The sequence below is a fragment of the Wyeomyia smithii genome, chromosome 1 (assembly GCF_029784165.1).
Source record: "Wyeomyia smithii strain HCP4-BCI-WySm-NY-G18 chromosome 1, ASM2978416v1, whole genome shotgun sequence".
NCBI classification, from domain to species: Eukaryota; Metazoa; Arthropoda; class Insecta; order Diptera; family Culicidae; genus Wyeomyia; species Wyeomyia smithii.
The window spans coordinates 150,711,733-150,731,126 of NC_073694.1; the positions used below are offsets into that span (position 1 = coordinate 150,711,733).

Here is a 19,394-nt window from a genome sequence, read left to right on the forward strand (position 1 = left end):
TATTGAATAGATTTTGCAAATTAAAACAATACTATTAAGCAAAGTAAAATCATTCTCACAATGTCTGAATAGAGTCATACCATTAAATAAGCCAAAACACACTCGAGTGGCAAATAATTGGAGGCAGACACATTAAGGCGCATTATATGCTGTAGGCAATTTGCGGTGCATTTTTATTTATAAATTACCAAATCTTTATCAGCTCCTGACACTCTTCAGCTCATCGAGCAGCCGCACGCACACATAATTCAGCAACCAATGGCAGCCGGTCGTTTCGTCGTCTGTGGATTGTGGATTGATGAACGGTGATTACCACATTTACTCTCCTTTGAATTGCTTGCCATTCGTGTATGCGCCGTAATTTGGCCACGGGTCGATTCAAGTGTCAGGTCTACTTAAGTTACGATCACAGTTTGCTCTGTACCGTCCACGAGTGAGTAACTTTCTTTGCGATAAGTGTCAAAAGTGACAAATACTGCATTTTAAACGATGCAGCTGCCCAAGGCAAATGCCTTGAACTTGATCGCAGTGGCTCTTTTGTATTTGGCGGGCTCCGATAAGTGGATCGGTGTGTTATATTTTAGTTTCAGCTGAATGAAAGGCTCTGATATAATCGAATTGTAACGATTTGTTATTCTCGTTTTAGTATCGGGCTCGCTTCCATGTGCGTTACGTCAGTACCCAACCGGTTCGGTGTGTGTTTGTAATGTGACCTACTGTGATACATTGGAGTTCGAGGAACCAACCAAGGCTGGGAAGTTTGTGCTTGTGAGCAGTGGCCGTGATGGCGTACGATTTGCCCTGTCTGAGGGCAGCTTTATTGATGCTTCGAATGAAAAATTTTTACCAGAGGTCCTCCGGATACCGAAACAACGATACACACGTAGCACCAGATCCGTAACAGTGCAACTGGATCGACGGAAAGTATTTCAGACCGTAATTGGATTCGGCGGGGCTTTCACCGGAGCAGTTTCCTACAACTTGGGACGACTGAAACCAGACCTACGGTACAGTTTGTACCGATCGTACTACTCGGCATCCGTGGGAATTGGGTACAACTTGATGAGGATACCGATTGGAGGATGTGATTTTGACTTAAAACCGTGGGCATATAATGAGCTACCTGTGAATGATGCAATGTTGACGAACTTCACTAAACTTGATGATCGAGACCTGATGAAGATAGCACAAATACGAGAGCTAATGGACGTTGCGAATAATCGTAAAATCAAATTCATGGGCGCTGCATGGAGTCCACCTAAATGGATGAAATCGAATAATGACTGGACTGGATCCAGCAGACTTAAGGCAGAATACTACCAAACATGGGCTGATTATCACATCAAGTATCTGAAGTTAGTGAAAGAAGCTGGATTAAACTATTGGGCTATATCCACCGGCAACGAACCTATGAATGCTGTCATTGGGTTCCTCTTTATTCGGTTCATGAGTCTCGGTTGGACTGCTCCTAGCCAAGGTAAATGGGTTGGCGAAAATCTTGGGCCAACGTTGAGAAATTCTGCTTTCCGTGATGTGAAGCTGTTTGCAGGAGATGATCAGCGATACACTTTTCCCTGGTGGTTTTCACAAATGAACCAAGGGCATCCCAATGCGACGGAATACTTAGATGGATTGGCTGTCCACTGGTATTGGGATAGTGTTACTCCACCTGGTCTACTAGATCAGGCAGCTCGCCTATATCCGGATAAACTAGTTTTCAACACCGAAGCATCACTAGGCGATAAACCATTTCAAACCCACGGCCCGATATTAGGCTCATGGGATCGAGCGGAGTCATATATCACCTACATCCTGCAGGATTTACAACATAACGTGCATGGATGGATCGATTGGAATTTAATGTTGAATGAAATTGGTGGTCCAAATTACGCCAACAATTTCGTTGAAAGTGCTGTTATTGCTAACACGACAACTGGCGAAGAATTCTACAAGCAGCCTATCTTCTATGGGTTGGGCCATTTCTCTAAGTTTATAATAGAAGGATCAACTCGATTCGAAACTACCAGCAGTGACTCTGGAGTAATTGTCGTCGGCTTCGTGAGGCCAGATCGAAAAACGACTTTGATTTTATATAATAAGTAGGTGGCTGTTGTGTGTAAGTTTTAATTTTCGAAACCTCCTAATGACATATGTACTATTACAGAAAAACTAGTTCATGTGAGGTGACGATCAAGGACCCGGAACGTGGCACAGCTCAGTTGCATCTTCCGCCCAAATCGGTACATTCCATTCTCTACGCATAATTGAAACCGTGACAAATTTGTGAATAAAAGAAGATAAACAAAGAGAAGTTACGATCCGTCAATCTTCGACCCTAACCTTATGCAACAAACGATCCGTAAATTCTTCCCTCAACCGAGAGCATACGATAATCCCGGCACATAAACAAAGATTTGGCACGTTCAAGAACGCCGAGAACAGATAATTCGTTGTCGTTATAGCTCTGCCAGCATCCCATCGGCGCAAGGCTGACGTTCGAATGCACACGAGACAAGAAACTGTCACGGTTTATTTCCACATACATGCTCGCATGTTTCACCATGTCGCATCTGCCCGGTCCCTACACTTCCGCTCTGCAAGCATAGGCACAGCTCCGGAACGTAACATGACTTTCGAGAAATCGAAACATTTCCGTTGCCATGGCCAACCTTTTAAGATTAATTGACGGTTTAAAGAACATACAACTGCATAGAGACATAAAGCGAAACCAGGTGCGGTGTTGGCAATTTTTTGTTTTACAGTGATGATCCATTGCAATTGATTACAGGTGACTAATGATTGTAATTCATTTGCAATCAGGCCACTGACATCTCTGTTTACAAATGGATGATGGTTTTTTTCTCGATTCAATACCGTAAAGAAAAATGACTTCATAATAGTGTGCACAAAGTCGGTAAACCTCTCAAGAGACCGATAATTTTTCACAGCGAGGCAACGCAAATTGTGGACCTGATATTTATATTTTTTTTGTCGTTTTCCATGACGCCTGTTGACGGTCTCTCAACATTAGTGCCACCCGTTCAATCTACTTCAGAGCGTTTTCCGCCATCATCCACAGGAAAGTAAAAAAAAAAACCAAAAAAACAACAAAAACCAGGTCATCCAATAAAGATATCATTTCGGGAAATTTATAGTTTCTGATCCGCCGCCGGAGTGTATTTTGAATGTAATTGAGAAGGATTAGTGATGCTTCTGTGCGATCTATTTTGTCCCACCCGATGTTCGCCCGAGATAATCTTCTACTGGTAAACTCGTCTTAGCCGCCGGAACGGTTGAAATAAAAAGGGCCGGCGAGACTGAACAGTAGCAGACTAGTGAAAAATAAAAAAAAACGTTGTGTGTCATCCTCCTGTTTTTGCCTTGTGACGCGCGTGATCATCATATTTTATGATCGCTTTCTTAATACTACCTCCACGAGACGTTAAGTTTTTTTCCTTCGTTCAGTAACTGCAAGTTTTAATTCTGTGTAGGTATGTATCGGTTCTATTTCGAAAAGCGAGTCACTAACAGTACCAATCTGAATTAGAAAAGGGGAATAAACTACATCACTGACAGATCAGTTTATATTTTTTGTAGGTGTAAATCTAGCTTGGGCGGATTTATTCGCACTGATTATTTGCATGGATTTATTTTTGGACAAAGCATTGTTAATACCTCCCTGTGGCAATCAGCGAAACACGCATTTGGCTCTTAGCGTTTTTCTGAAACATGTTGAGAGTAGAACCACTTTTTTTTTATTCTCGCTTATTTTCCGTCGGTCTAGTTCTGCCACTGTTGTGGTCAATCACCGACGCCCAGGGAGGCGACTCCACACCCAGGACCCTAACTCACGACCCGTTTATTACCGGACCGGCGCCAACGGCTTTACTTCCTCATGCGATGGAAGGCGTGATCCCAGAGATTTTTCGCCTCAGAAAATCTCCCGGTGTCGGCTAGGATTGAATCTAATCCAGTTGGGTTGGTTGTGAGTGGATCACGCCACCTCACAACCATCGACACCTATGTCGGCGGTGGGATTCGAACCCAGGCGTCGAGCGTGGTTGGCAGAGACGTTACCAACCACACTAGGCCCCCGCGTCTTAAAAACAATATATAAAACCTGGATGCTCGTGAACAGAAGGAAGAAAGAAAGATGTTTATATTTTGTTCGACATTCAAAAACTTTGTAAAATTTATCGTAGATGATCAAACTGTTTAAACAAATTTTATTTTTTTTTATACTCAACAACAAATTGTATTGAAAATTATTCTGAATATACTCAACAGAATAGCGTATTTAAATTACTTTCATGTAAGGAAATCATTATAGGGTCTCGAACGTCTTCGTCAGTGGTTTTCTTCGGCAGTGTTTCTGCATCAATCTTATGCAAAAGAGGGCCGAAGAAAACCACTGACTAAGACGTTCGATACCCTATTTGTTAAAGACAATAAAATATTATTAAGAATTAAACAACCATTATCTATTTGTTATTTTTGGTTTTGAGAAAATGATATTACCGAAAATTCTATTTACAATTTGCGCAATGACTAATAATCAGTTTTCTTTAACCTTCATTTTTTTATTAATTTTTCATACTTTATTGTACATTTATTTGCAGAATAAGATCATAAATCAATTCTTTTATGAAAATCAAAATGAGTAACATTTTGCTCTGTAAAGTTTCTGATTGTTTTTACTTAGATGTGGCGTTTTCGTTTACTTTATTTATCTGTATTTGCTCTGGAAAATTTAGGATAACGGGCCTATCTACAATCAGTATTAAATACAATAAAAATAATAACAACGAGATTTGAAGAATATTTAATTATTCAGTTACGGTAATAAAATAGTGCATTTTTGAAAGGCCGTTCGTCATACATTTTAGGCAAAAAATTATTAATTCACGCTCAAGGCAAAAATCATTGTTAGTGTAGAATCAAGTGCAGAATACAGCAGACACCCGGGCAGATCTCACAATAGATCAACGATTCTGGTCGCAGTGAGGAAACAGGAAAAAAGTGTAGAATCAGCTAACATACAACCAAAGTTTCACTCGCATCAGAGTCACATAAATATTGTCCTCTTCACTTAATCAATTATTCAGTTTCAATCGGTATTGCGAACAGGAACAGTCTGTTTAGTATTGCTTTTTCAAAATTTTTACCAAACATGTATGATCAGACTATTTTTCGTTAGGGCACTTGGCAAATAAAAAGACCACCTGGTTAAAGTTGGAGAGGGACTGGGGGGAGGAAGCTTACCAAACGACCACGGGGGGGGGGGTCTAGTGGGAATAAAAGGGATCAAAATATGACCACGTAGTTTAGGAATGGCTCCAAATGCATTTTATTATTTTTGGTATCACTGAAACTCACAGGGCTTATTTTCTTAAGACAAAATTATGTTCTACAACTTTACCAGAGACACTAGTTATGCCAGTCAAACAAATCGATTTAGCTGAAAAAATATTTTTAATCTCCAATAGAGCACTCTGTGTATAATTAAAATATTTTTACAACCGAAACAATTTGTTTGATTGGCATAGTATCTCTGGCAAAGTTGTAGAGAAAAATATTGTCCTTGCAACAATAAACACGATGTGAAAAAAATTTTTTTTTTGAAAAAATTTAACTTTTTTTTCTTGATATCTTCATCGTTCCGGTTTTTTGCTTGTAATTTTTATACAAAAAAATAAGATTTTTGAATAATAAGCTTTTTCATATTAGTTTTAATGTTTCTCTTACATTTAAAATAAATGAATTTTCTAGTGTTTTTTTATTGGAAAGATAAAATTATTATCTGAAACTTTGCCGAAGACGTCATACTGATCAAAACACTCTTGGCTCTGAAAATATTTGTAATCACAATAATCCTCCCAAAATAGCATTTTAAATAGCTTCTCAGCCTATAGAAACGTCAATGCAAAGTTTGGGCCAAAATAAAAATGACAAAAAATATTGAAACTGGACATTTTTTGTCGAACTGCTCAGTTAAAAAGTAACTTTAACTTATGTTAAAAAATGCGCAAAAATATTGACAACTTCAAAATTTACAGAATAGTTAACTTGAAGTTTGTTTTCCTCGAATTGATGAAGATGTCACTTGGTCTAATCTGACTAAACGGTGTTAAAAAAAAATCAATAACACTGGTCGAGAAAAGCGAAACAAAGTTTCCCTAAAGCTCAAAATGGTTGCCCTTAAAAGGTGTTACAGCTTTTTAACCATTCCTGTGAATTTAGCTGCTTTTAGAGACTACAGAAATGCATCAAAAGGACGCCGAGTAATTGCTTATCGGATTCGCCGTTTCTACGTTTGCTTAGGGAAAACTCAGTTAAGTCTTTGAAAAAGTTATCTTTGCTAGGGACACCAAAACTCACAGGAAAGGTTGAAAACCTACCTACCATCTCTCATGTTTTCCAGTTTGAGCACTAGGACAAAACTTGGATTTTGAATAATGAAAGTGCTATGAAAGAAGGATTACTATTTTAAACATAGTTTCATTCAAACCAAAAGAATCAGTTCAGAAGTTGATTAAATTATTATTTACAAAGATATTTCAAGTGTGAACTTTTAATCATCTGTATCTATCGCGCTTTTATTACCTGCAATATAAACAATATAAATGGATAGGTATATCCTTCAAGATTATAGTTTTCCATTTTTGATATTCTCGTCATTGTCGGTTTTTCGATATCTGATAGGGGGTTTAGGGGCATAAAGAGCACACGGGGCGAAATGGGCACCCCTCTTTTATGCGAAACTATGCATTTTTTTAAACAATATGGTATGTGGAACTCTTCCGTAGTTACTACAGTATCTCTTTATGTAGAACAAAAGTGATTTGTCTGTTTAAAATATGGAAATATATTGAAAAAATCAACTTGGTTCCCTGATGTTGGGAAAATTATTATTATTGCGCACTACAAAATAAGCTTCTACGGTCGTTTAAATGACTCAATCAAGTATGTAGACACATCAATATGACGTATGGGTCGTACCCCAAATTTCACCATCATCGAAGTTTTGATTTTAAGCTATAATTAGTGTTAAAATCTCATGTTAACTTTAACTAATTCGATAGGGGCGAAATGGTCACCTTTGGGTGGGGTAAAATGAGCACACCTTGTCACATAAACTTGCCTGAAATTCATCTCAGTAGACTCGTGAGTTTGTCTGTTTCCATAGTCCGTGTTTGTTTACAGCGATGGTGCGAACATATATTAGAAAATCTTTGAGACCGAATCGGTCAGAAAAAGGGACTGCAGGCAGAATTGGCCACCATAAGGCGCGACGGGACATTTACGAAACAAGCCGCCAAGTATCACGGCATCTCGCGACAAACGTTGGCCCATTAGTTGTACTTCTACGATAAACTTTTCAATTTGTGAAACGTGTACCTTTAATTGTAGATAGTTAATTCAAGTTTTGCACTGAAGACAGCTTAAAATTTTTGTCGTTTTCCATGCTTAAATCAGCAACCAAGTTAGGGTGCTCATTATGCCCCTATTCCCCCTACCTTCGTTACTCTTCGTCAACCAGATAAGCAACATGTGATTCAAATCATTGTAATGCTATGTTTCAGAAACATTTTTTATATTTTTTGAAATTTCGCGAAATTTCGCGAAATTTGGAGACCAATTTCGTTTCGTCTCGAGAACTCGAAATCCACCTTGATTTCGTTTCGACTAATTTGGCGAAACCGAAATTAAGGGTTAATTTCGTTTCGTTTCGTTTCGACACCAGAAAAGCCAGTTTCGCACACCCTTAATTACAATCCATATTTAGCTACACTTCATTCATCATATGAAATTTATTTCGCAGTTTGGGTCTCAACAGGGCTTCGAACCCAATTCGTCACCAGCCATGTAAAATGACCGCAATTTTGCTTTGCAGTGTTCTCCATGCTGCTGCGACACGAATACATTAACTGTACTTATGTTCCAGCCAATAATACCAGTAATGGTTGAATAACTATAATCTTTTTTTTCAGTTTTAGCTTTTGGAGTGCACCAAGATTACATCAAGGAAAAAATACAAAATTTGTTTTTAAGTTTCTATTCACAATTTCTTCAGAATTAATCATGCACACCGTAAAACGGGGTGAATAAAAAAAGTGGGATGAATAGAAACAAAACTTCTGAGCTTAAAAAATGTTATTACAAGTCTTTAAAAACATTCAAAAATCATGTTAAATTTTTTCTCGAATAGTTCAATAGTAAACAAGTCCTCCAAACTCAATTATGGGCTAGAAGCACTACTGTCAGTTTGTTAAAAAAAATGCAAAATAGAGGCTAGAGTTCAGAGCGTTTCCGGGTGCCAATAAACTCTGCCTATAGAAGCCATTTTGTTCCACTTTGAGCTTGTTCGTGTACTGTACTGGATCGGTAGTAAAGTGTTTAAAGTTTTAACAGTGAATTTGAGGGTTGCCCTAAGGTATTTATCAACATTTTACTTATGTTTCATGGAAAACTCCCGGTTCGCAAATTTATGGGGCGAATGGAAACAACTGGCGTTGTTGTAGCGAATATTTTTACACAAAAACAAAGAGATTTTGGAAATGCAATTACATTTTTCATGTAAAATGCTGCCTTAAACATGTTTTTCACATTCTCTCCTTATTCTGGTCAGGACTCACGAACAAAAAGGTCTAAAAAAGAAACGAAAAACCGGATTAACTCCGCCTGGTGCAAGCCGCAAAAATTATACGTAGAAAAAACGTCAAACCACCCGAAAGAAACGGACCATGATTCCAGTTCTACCAGCACAAAGTATTACTGGACGCCGTATCTAGACGAAGTACAAGATGACCTTGAATCGGTAGAAATGCTTGACCCAACCCCGAATCCTTTCGTCCCTAATTAGAACTTTGTTAGAACATATCCACACAATAAGATGACATAGTGCATAAAGTAATAACCCGAACATTACCGCCATTTCAGCGGTTCTCAACCTTTTTTGTCCGCGTACCACTTGGCAATATTTTCCAAATCAGTTGTACCCCCTGGCTTGGAATGTTCTCGCAGAGCGAGAGTAGTGGTAGATCATGTTGTAGTAGTCTAGTTCATGTTTCAAATTTAACTATAGTTTGTTTGTTGCTACAGTCATGTTTTAAGAGCGAGTTTGAACAACTAATAAAGTATTATGAAGAAAAATTGCTTTGTCCGCCATTACTGATATTTCTTTCGCGTACTCCCTGAAGGTTTTCGCGTACTTCATGTTCTGAGTAAAACAAAAAATGTTGAGAATCTGTGCTATTTAAATACCTTTAACTTTTTTTGTATGTTGTGTTAATATGATGCAATTGTTCTTTTTATTTTTATTATTTTATTAATATAAGGGTGCTCAGCACAAGGGAAGGCTATCAGCACCTATCATTTTACATCTGAAATATATCTTCAGAGTAATAGGCTGGTGTGATATTTCTCACATCCTCAATAACTATACAACAGAGTTAACTGCAGTGCTTTTACTGTGTGTCTCATAAGCATATATGAAATGAGGGGAGTATCTAGGTAGGAAGGTAGATTGCGGTGAATATTCTCACATATTGAGAATCACAAACCTAAAAACAACATATTTAGATAAGACAGTATTGCAATCGGTTAACGGTTTTTGACAAATTGGTTGAGATTATACTTTTGGGATGTAGGTAATTCTCGTGAGAGTCGTTAACGATGAAACGCAAGATGATTGATCATTATTCTTGCGGGTGACACGCAAGAAGATTATTCTCAAGGATGTCAACCCTCACCGCTACTACCTTCAGGGCAGCAAACTGGTTTAGGATGAAGATATGCTATCAAAATTTAAACTAATACAGAGATAAACAACTTATTTTCCAATCTACCTTTCAAAACATTCCATTCATGAAGGCAATACGACCTTGTTTGAATTTTCGAATGACATATCTAAATATTTTTTTCTTGATTGATATGTTTGTTGCATAAAGTTTCGCAATCACGCACACAACTTTTTGCGATGTTTCCTTTTAGAACATGCCGCTATAGAACAGCTTGAGGTAAGATTTGATCAAGATGTAAAGTGCAACATCTCTCTAGAACAAGAGTAACTTCGACACCCAAATTTTCCGCCACGGGTGTCACCTAGTCATGTTGAATTTAGACTTCATTTCATTTTCTATTTACCATATGGTCGGCGTGCGACCAGACTGAGCCAAGCGCCAAACGCATTGTTTTGAGTAATTAGCATTTGAAGTTTGATCACCCATAAATTAATCGTGTTTGAACTTATCGTTAATTCAATGCAAACATGTAATGAACAGGGCTTGATGAATGTCCTTTTATCATAAATGGTCGGCGTGCGCCCAGACCGAGCCAAGCGCCATTTTCTTGAAAATAGAGTTATTAGCACCAGTGGATGTGAAAACTGATTGTCTATGTTCCATTAAAGAATGAAATCATTTGAACAGTTCATAGGCGTGTTATAGTAAAAAATCTCTGTTGCACTTTCTAAAAAGAACGAAATTGCGTTCGACCTGAGCGAACCATAAACACAGACATGGTATCTAAATCAAGTGATTGTTTGTGATTTAAAAGCTAACTTTGCGCTTTATTTTAATCAGTCACTGATTTCTCCGCTTCGGACAGCTCGTTAATACGACTGTCATCAGAATTAGAGAAATTAACAGCCAGGTGGTTTTCGTAGAGCCGAATCTCGTTTCAATGAACACATCACTTTTTTTCAAGATCTTGTTGAGCCAGACCGAACCAAGTGCATTTTATTTCCATTTGATATTTTTCAAATAATATTAATTTTTTCTTGTAACAAACGTCAGGATTGGGTCAATATACGTTAAATCAATAAAATTAAACAATACCTGCTTCAAAATACCAGAGCATTTCATATTGATACTATCTTAACACTTAGCACTTGGTGCGCTTTGACACCAGGAAATAGAGCAACAGAAATAAAGTTTTGCTTGTCTATCAGCTGTATAATTTCTGATACAGATTGGCCTGAGAGATAAAGCAGTGTTGATATCTATGTATTACGTTTGACTAGTGAGAAAAATTAGCTTGTTTAATAGACAAGTTGATATGTAAATACGTTTGACCAGACCCAACTGAAGACCAACTTTTAAAATTTTTATTCGACCAAAGTGAATAGGTGTCAAAAATAAAAACCAAATATTTTATCAATTATTGATATTTTTCGTGTATTTATGATAAAAGGACATTCATTAAACCCTGTTCATTACATGTTTGCATAACAATAAGTTCAAACACGATTAATTTATGGGTGGTCAAACTTCAACTGCTAATTACTCAAAACAATGTGTTTGGCGCTTGGCTCGGTCTGGTCGCACGCCGACCAAATACACGATAGATAGACAAGCAAAGCTTCATTTCTGTTGCTCTATTTGCTGGTGCCAAAGCGCACCAAGTGCTAAGTGTTAAGATAGTATCAATATGAAAAGCTCTGATATTTTGAAGCGGGTATTGTCTAATTTTATTGATTTAACGTATATTGACTCAGTCCTGACGTTTGTTACAAGAAAAAATTTAATATTATTTGAAAAATATCAAATGGAAATAAAATGCGCTTGGTTCGGTCTGGCTTAACAAGATCTTGTAAAAAAAGTGATGTGCCCATTGAAACGAAATTCGGCTCTACGAAAACCACCTGGCTGTTTATTTATCTAATTCTGATGACAGTCGTATTAACGAGCTGTCCGAAGCGGAGAAATTAGTTACTGATCAAAGTAAATCGCAAAGTTAGCTTTTAATCACAAATAATCACTTTATTAAGATACCATGTCTGTGTTTATGGTTCACTCTGGTCGAACGCAATTTCGTTCTTTTTACAAAGTGCAACAGAGATTTTTTACTATAACACGCCTATGAACCGTTCAAATGATTTTATTCTTTAATGGAACATAGATCATCATTTTGCACATCCACTGGTGCTAATAACTCAATTTTTAAGGAAATGGCGCTTGGCTCGGTCTGGTCGCACGCCGACCATATGAAACATTACTTTTACCTATATGAAATGTTAGTAAAAATTCATTGTCAAGTCGCTTTCAGAGATTCTGTTAAAACTCAATCCAACAACTCAGTAAGCCTTGTGCAACCATTACTATAATTCCAACAATTTTTCTGTCAAAAGTGGAATTGGTTGACAAAACTTGATACGATGGCCACTCGAGGTTTGGTCATTCGACGGTTCCAACATACCATACCGAAGGATCTGGAAGCCATAGCGAAGGAGAAGGATCCAAAATTTTCGAAAATGGTGCAATATTTTTTCCACAAAGCGTGCGTTAAGCTAGAGCCTCGATTGGTGGAATACCTGCAAAAATATCCACGTATGAGCGACGAAGAACGGAAGCAGCGTGTTCGCGCTATTATACAAACCGTCAGTGGAACGGCCAACACGTTGGAAATTCGATTTCCCGTACTGAGAGATGACGGGAGCTATGAGATTGTTACTGGATATCGTTCACATCACTCGCTTCATCGATTACCTGTAAAAGGAGGCATTCGGTATTCGATGGACGTAACTAGGGATGAAGTGAAGGCTCTATCGTCTCTTATGACATTCAAATGCTCTTGTGTTCACGTTCCGTTTGGAGGTGCCAAAGGTGGGGTGCGAATTGATCCGAGTTGCTACAGCAAAAAAGAGTTGCAAAATATTACCAGAAGATACACGACAGAGCTGGCTAAGCGAAATTTTATTGGGCCTGGAATTGATGTTCCTGCACCGGATATGGGTACTAGCGATAAGGAGATGTCATGGATTGCCGATCAGTATAGTAAAACAATCGGACACAAAGACATCAATGCATTGGCAGTGGTCACTGGTAAGCCGCTACATCAGGGTGGAATCCGCGGAAGAACTGAAGCCACTGGTAGAGGTGTCTTTATAGCCACCAACTGCTTTGTACGAGAAAAAGAATGGATGAAAGCAATCGGTCTCCAACCAGGAATGAAAAATAAAACCGTCATAATCCAGGGATTTGGTAACGTCGGAATGTATGCTGGGCGCTTTTTTCACGAAGCCGGATGCAAAATAATTGGTATTAAAGAACGCGACGTAAGTCTGCTAAATGAAGAAGGCATAGACATAGAAGAGCTCATTAAGTATAAACAGCTGAACAACACAATAAACGGATTTGATAATGCGAACGAAGTGCAAGATGATTTGCTTGTACACAAGTGTGATATCCTTATACCAGCGGCAGTGGAGAAATCAATTAATTCTGATAATGCGGATAAAATTCAGGCTAAAATAATCGCAGAAGGTGCCAACGGTCCTACTACACCAGCGGCAGACAAAATTCTTCAAACTAGGAAAATTCTTGTTATCCCCGACTTGTACTGCAACGCCGGAGGTGTCACCGCATCCTATTTTGAATATCTAAAGAACATCAATCATATCTCTTTCGGTAAGCTATCTTTTCGACAAGAGTCCGAAAATCTTCGCGAAGTACTCAAATCTATTCAGGAGTCGCTCAGAGATGCGTCGGTCTGCGTTACGATGCAACCAACGGAAGCACTTAGTCACTATCTGGATAACGCCAGTGAAGCAGACGTGGTAGCTTCTGGACTAAAATACGTGCTAGAAACTGCTGGCCGAGGAATCATGGCAGTCGCAAATCAGTACAAACTTTGTCTGGATTTACGAAGTGCGGCGTATATTTGGTCGGTAGAAAAAATTTTCAAAACCTGTGAAGGTGCTGGACTAGGCATGTGAATTATACTATCTAGAAAATGTCAATTACATACATAGAACATTCCACACAATTTGTCAGAGTTCAAGAATTTCTTTTAGAGTAAAAAACATCGATTACCTAAATAACTGTTTAACAATATATTACAGAAAAACAATTATTTTTGCAAGAAATTTTCATATATCAACTTACCCTGTCTCTACAGGTCCATACTCATGTCGTCTGCACTGGTATCACTTACCGGTGATGCGTTTGAATCATACTCATCAAATCGAAGTTTAAGTCGCGGCGGTGGCCCATCAGTTAAGCCTCCGCTATCACTGACACCAGTACCAATTTTACTACTACTGTCGTCAACCATATCGTCATCCCTTGCTTCCGAGTCGTCCTCTTCCTTTGCCTCAAGATCAATGTCCTCACCTTCCCCGGCGTAGAATGGTAATGATGCCTCCTCAGCGAGATCTTCGATCACATACTTGAGAATGGTCGTTGTGAAAACATCATCCCTTTTCAACGATAAACTTTTATGAAATGATTCAACAGCTTCGTCCAGTTTGCCCATTAATGACTGCACAAAGCCTATCGCCGTGAAAGTGGCCGCACTCAATGGTTTTAGAAACAAAGCTCTCCTATGGAATTCTAATGCCTCTTCGTATTTTCGATTTTTTCGACAGCAGTGGCCCAAATTGTTAAGCAAAGGCTCCCACCGAATAGAAATTGGCTCTCGATTTGCCTTTGCCATGCTTTGTACCATATCGAGTGTTGTTCGAAACACTTCCTCTGCACTTTCATACAGTTCATATTCAAACTTGATCACTCCTAGTTCGTGTAGTACGTAAACATCTAGAGGGGCAATGGACATCGCCTGATAAAAAAATTTCTCTGCCATTTCCAAATTTTTAGTCAGTCCGCATTCCACTCCTATATACAGCAGTGGTAGATGGCATCCTCTCATAAGCTGGGTTGCCTTAAAATACGCCGCCATGGCCTGATCGTGTTCGTTTTCCTTGGCGAAAGAGTGCCCGTATGCAAGCCAGGCCGGCCCGTAGAGCCGATCCAGGCTTGTAGCTTTCGACAGGTATCGCCTGGCGGGATCACTTTTCCCTATCAAATCATAATAGCACCCTACAGCGTACCACGAGATAGCGTCCTCCGGATAGAAGTCCACCAGTTTATGTGCCACGTAGAACAACTTGTTGAAATCTTTCATCTCCATCAGACAGCCAATCTGCACAGTGAGGCTGCGCTTATGGTAGGGGTCTCGCTTGAGGACTCTGAATCGTGAAAGTAACAAGTGAAAAAGAAAGAAGGTCAATCAGCAACGTATTTATTTAAGCCTGATCATATTAATGTAATTGTAAACGTAATTTTAGTACTATCAATAAAAAATGTCAAAGAAAAAGAAATATTGTAAACCTATTCGTGACACAAGATAACTTTAAATGGGCAACGAAACCGGCAGATCCCTGGTTTAATAACCAATCAAAGACAGATGACCCATATTTTGGATGAGAGAGCCAAATTGAAAAAAAAAACATAGATAGCCTCTTTTATTCGTGTAGTTCAATTGAAATCGATTTTTGTTTATTTTATATACATAAAACCAACATAAAGCGTACCAAGAAAACGCAATCAAACTAGATTCCGATATCATCTATTATAAGATGCTCGAAAGCTTGCATTCAGTTCAGTTAGTTTCCAACCGCCCAAGCTTGAACATGATGGTTCCGAAAGCTAAGACTGTGATAGTTTCGTGTTTGTTTCTTGCAGTAAGTAGATCTTACACACTACGTGAGAATTTTAACGTTAACGTTATTTTGACCACCGATAAGTGTCAGATAATATAAAAGACATTATTTTATTACATTTTGATACTCAGATTTGCCACAATGTTCAAGGCATCAAATATCTGAGTGACTTGATAGCAAACCTCAACAAGACATGCAACTCCCTAGAGAATTGGTTAGTGATTGAATGGTAATGTACTCTGATATAAATGAATTTTAACCTGCTGAACTTTTTCTCCAAGGCAAAGCTGGATGAATCCAGCTAAAGGAAGTCTTCCCCCAATCGGATCCAGCCTCTCGCATCACTCAAACCTAATAAGTTCGTGCAAAAAGGTGCCAATTGATGCGAGCGGCGTGTATCTGTTGCAGCCACAATCCGACTCGGTTCCATACCCATATCCGGTCTACTGCGACCATGAGAGTTTCATCGGTAGTCACGGTTGGATCGTCATTCAGAACCGACAAGAAAACGGAAGATTAAATTTCGATCGCAACTGGGCGGAATACAAAGAAGGATTCGGAGATCCGAATGGCGAATTTTGGTTAGGTTTAGAAAAACTTCACCAGCTACTCAAACATGATCGGTACGAGCTGCTGATCGTGATGAAGGCCAAAGATGGGAAAATGGAAGGAGCGCGCTATGGATGGGTGACGATTGCGGGTGAAAATGACGGATACAGGTTGGATCTGGGAACTTACGCATATGGAAGTGCTGGACCAACGATGGAGTACAGTCGAGGAGCGAAATTCTCCACTCCAGATCGGAACAACGATGGAACGGGCAGAGAATGTGCTGATCAACTGCGGAGCGGCTGGTGGTTCCGTGACTGTCGCGATTTGCCGTACGAAAGAACAATGCAATGTATGTAGCAATTAAAAGTTATAACGGCACCTTATTTTTCTATTTACAGGGATGATCGCCGAGTGAAAAACAGTAAAAATCTTTCGCTGTGCGATAAGCAACATCACCCTTATGACGGGAATTTTTTCATGGGCGACAATTGTCTGGCAGAAACCCGAATGTTGATACGTGAACTGTAACTAAACACTTAACTTCTAAAAAATAAATAGTTTCTATACTTACTCATCGATGATTTTCTTGCACTTTTTATAATCGCAATTGTAGAAAAACTTCTCTGCCTTCGAAACAACCAAATCAACACATCCTTCTAATCGTTCAAAACAATTTTGGATACCGATAGCCGATGGGCTTTGCATACTGACAGGTCGGTTGATTCGATAAGGTGTGTCCTGCTTGCAGCTTGTACCTCCACCTCCTCCGGAGCCAAACACCGACGAAGCCTTCGACAAAGATGATTGTATTAAATACGATGGTGTATTTTTCAAGTCCTCAAGGATTTTATTCGCTGGTGACATGATTTTATTGGGCAGTGGTGTCGTGAAACACTTCGATAATGATGAAGTAGCGGCCGCTTGAATATTTTCGATGTTTTTGCTGTTTTTCATCTTTTCCGTTAATTCATGTAGCAAATCCGAACTCATTGTTCCAACCGGTGTTTGCTCGATGTTTGTTTGGGGAGCAATCGATTCGTAGTACTTTTTCAGCTTGCTCTCATAGAGTCGCTTTAGGATCTTCGTTTCTGCCTCTGAGCACTGTTGTTCCATTGGCATATGTTGCATCAATTCTTTCTCTTCCCACGCCATTAGCATTTCATGTTGAACAAGCGCGTCGAGCGCTTCTGAGCAATATACAGACTTGTGCAATGCTTGAACATAGCAATCCATAGCAAGCACCCGGTTATCCATTGCTTCCAGGATTTTCCCCTTCAAGAAATAAATCGACCCTAATAGATCACTTTTGTTCGGCTCGTCAAACACCGGCCCATCAAGAGCACTTGAATCATCTTGACAGCTGGTGGTCGTACCAGAGACACTAATTGCTAACTTCTCACAATCTACAGAATTTAATACATCCAATGCTTCCTGAAACTCCTTCGCCTCAGCCAAACATTCAACCGCCAAATAGTGACAAAGAAGATTCTGCTTATCCAATCCTCGACTTCGTATGATATAAGCTGCACGATGATACTCCCTGAGCAGGAACATACACTGAGCTTGCCAGTAGACATCTTTCGGTTCGTTGTTACTAAGAGCTGTAACTTTCTCTGCCCAAAACAGTGCCGTTCGGTAGCGTCTCTGTAAAATAGGCTGTAAACAGATTTGTGAGCTTAAAAATCAAAACAACCTACCATATCCATAAAACTCTTCATAATTCTGCGATAAGTGTCGATGTCAATAAGGCTGCCGGAGTCTCCTGCTGGATGATCTGCAGTTGAATCAATACCGGTATTTGCACGGTTGTTGCCGGCAACTGCTACTGTGTCGGTTCGCATTTCTGATTCAATATCGCATGAAACGCGTTGCTGTCTTGGCATTCCCTTTTTATAATCACAGAATCACTCGCCGGTTACCTTTCTCTAACAGAAAACAAAAACCATTTTAATCTGACGTTTGAAAACAAGTTTATTTCGATTGCGTTTCTATCGTTTTCTTTTTGTAAGGTGCGTGCTACACCGTTTTTAACTACACTAAGAAAAATCAACACGTTACTCCGAAGCGGATTCTACACATTTCTGTGCCAATAAATAAAACATTTCAATTCAACACTCGTTTCGTTCCATTCCGCGTCGAACACTCGACAGAAACGGACGTGCAAAGTGGTCGTTCTATTACAATCCGGTCCGTGTGTACGAATAGCCAAACAAAAGAGTGTATTATTCAAGGCCATCAGTTGACAGTCGAGTCCGTGTCGCTGTGCTGAGTGATCTCACACCCGGCTCACTGCTGGTGGCTGTATTGGTGCTGCTGTACTGGTGCTGCTGGCTGCTTTGGGTGCAGCTTCGAACGATCGGACAACCACTGCTGGAAGGAAGAAGTAAAGAGGTACGTGTTCTTGTCGGCGCTAGTTCGCTAGTGCGCTACATTTAGCGCGATGGATATAGATCCCTCGCCTCCCGTGCCACCATCCCCGAACCCCCCTGACCCTGACCCTTCTGTTACCCCCTCCCCTGTTCATTCTCCAGTCCCCCCTCGCCCCAGGCTTTACCCGGACGGATCTCAACAGGGCAGCTATACTGGTTATTTTCGTCCAAAGGCAGGAGTGAATTCAAAGCGATTAAACATACTGCAAATTTCAAAAGACCTGACGAAGGGGTACAAGGCCGTGACCGAAATTTCCAAGGTCCGACCTAACAAGCTCCGTGTCGTGGTCAGTGATCTGGCACAGGCCAATGCTATCGCTTGCTCTGAGCTCTTCACACGCGAGTATCGCGTTTACATACCCGCACGAGACGTGGAGATCGACGGTGTCATAACCGATTCGAGTCTGTCTGTCGAGTGTATCCTAAAAAGCGCAACCGGTTGCTTCAAAAATACCGAAACACAGGCGAAGATTTTGGATTGTAAGCAATTGCGGTCCATGTCTCTCGTCGGCGGTAAAAAAGTTTACACTCCGTCAGACTCGTTTCGCGTTACGTTTGCCGGATCTGCACTCCCTAGCCACGTCTCGATCGACCGGGATCGTCTGCCTGTGCGATTGTATGTACGCCGTGTTATGAATTGCACCAATTGCAAGCAGTTAGGCCACACAGCCGCCTACTGCTGCAATAAGGCACGATGTAGCAAGTTTGGGGAGACTCATGCGGAAGATTCTTGCAGTGTTAATGCTGAAAAATGTATTCACTGTGGGGAAAACCAGCATGAGCTTTCCACATGCCCGGTGTACATGCAGCGCAGAGATAAAATCAAGCGGTCACTTAAGGAGCGTTCAAAGCGTTCTTACGCTGAGATGCTGAAGAAGACCGTGACCACTTCTACCATAACATCGAACCCCTTTGATCTGTTGCCCTCCGATGAAACCGATTCTGACGATTCATCAGCGGGAACATCTTAT

General features: G+C 39.9%; 4 protein-coding genes across 4 annotated transcripts; 3 read left to right on the forward strand and 1 right to left on the reverse strand.

Moving 5' to 3' along the window:
- The first annotated feature begins 372 nt into the window (after positions 1–372).
- Positions 373–2,326, forward strand: LOC129724994 (lysosomal acid glucosylceramidase). Its single transcript, XM_055680345.1, has 3 exons — positions 373–568; positions 647–2,099; positions 2,165–2,326. Exons 1-3 carry the CDS (start codon positions 490–492, stop codon positions 2,262–2,264), a joined length of 1,632 nt encoding a protein of 543 aa, XP_055536320.1. The 5' UTR covers positions 373–489; the 3' UTR covers positions 2,265–2,326.
- Positions 2,327–10,543: 8,217 nt separating this feature from the next.
- Positions 10,544–16,552, forward strand: LOC129717675 (angiopoietin-related protein 1-like). The gene is made up of 5 exons (XM_055667756.1): positions 10,544–11,457; positions 15,309–15,463; positions 15,574–15,656; positions 15,724–16,323; positions 16,393–16,552. The coding sequence occupies exons 2-5, from the start codon at positions 15,359–15,361 to the stop codon at positions 16,520–16,522; spliced, it is 918 nt and encodes a 305-aa protein (XP_055523731.1). The 5' UTR covers positions 10,544–11,457; positions 15,309–15,358; the 3' UTR covers positions 16,523–16,552.
- Positions 11,989–13,834, forward strand: LOC129717674 (glutamate dehydrogenase, mitochondrial). The gene is made up of 2 exons (XM_055667755.1): positions 11,989–12,015; positions 12,081–13,834. The coding sequence occupies exon 2, from the start codon at positions 12,158–12,160 to the stop codon at positions 13,715–13,717; it is 1,560 nt and encodes a 519-aa protein (XP_055523730.1). The 5' UTR covers positions 11,989–12,015; positions 12,081–12,157; the 3' UTR covers positions 13,718–13,834.
- On the reverse strand, positions 13,811–17,980 carry LOC129717673 (cell division cycle protein 16 homolog). Its single transcript, XM_055667754.1, has 3 exons — positions 17,692–17,980; positions 16,566–17,638; positions 13,811–14,968 (listed from the first exon to the last, which is right to left on the reverse strand). Exons 1-3 carry the CDS (start codon positions 17,875–17,877, stop codon positions 13,894–13,896), a joined length of 2,334 nt encoding a protein of 777 aa, XP_055523729.1. The 5' UTR covers positions 17,878–17,980; the 3' UTR covers positions 13,811–13,893.
- Positions 17,981–19,394: the final 1,414 nt, after the last annotated feature.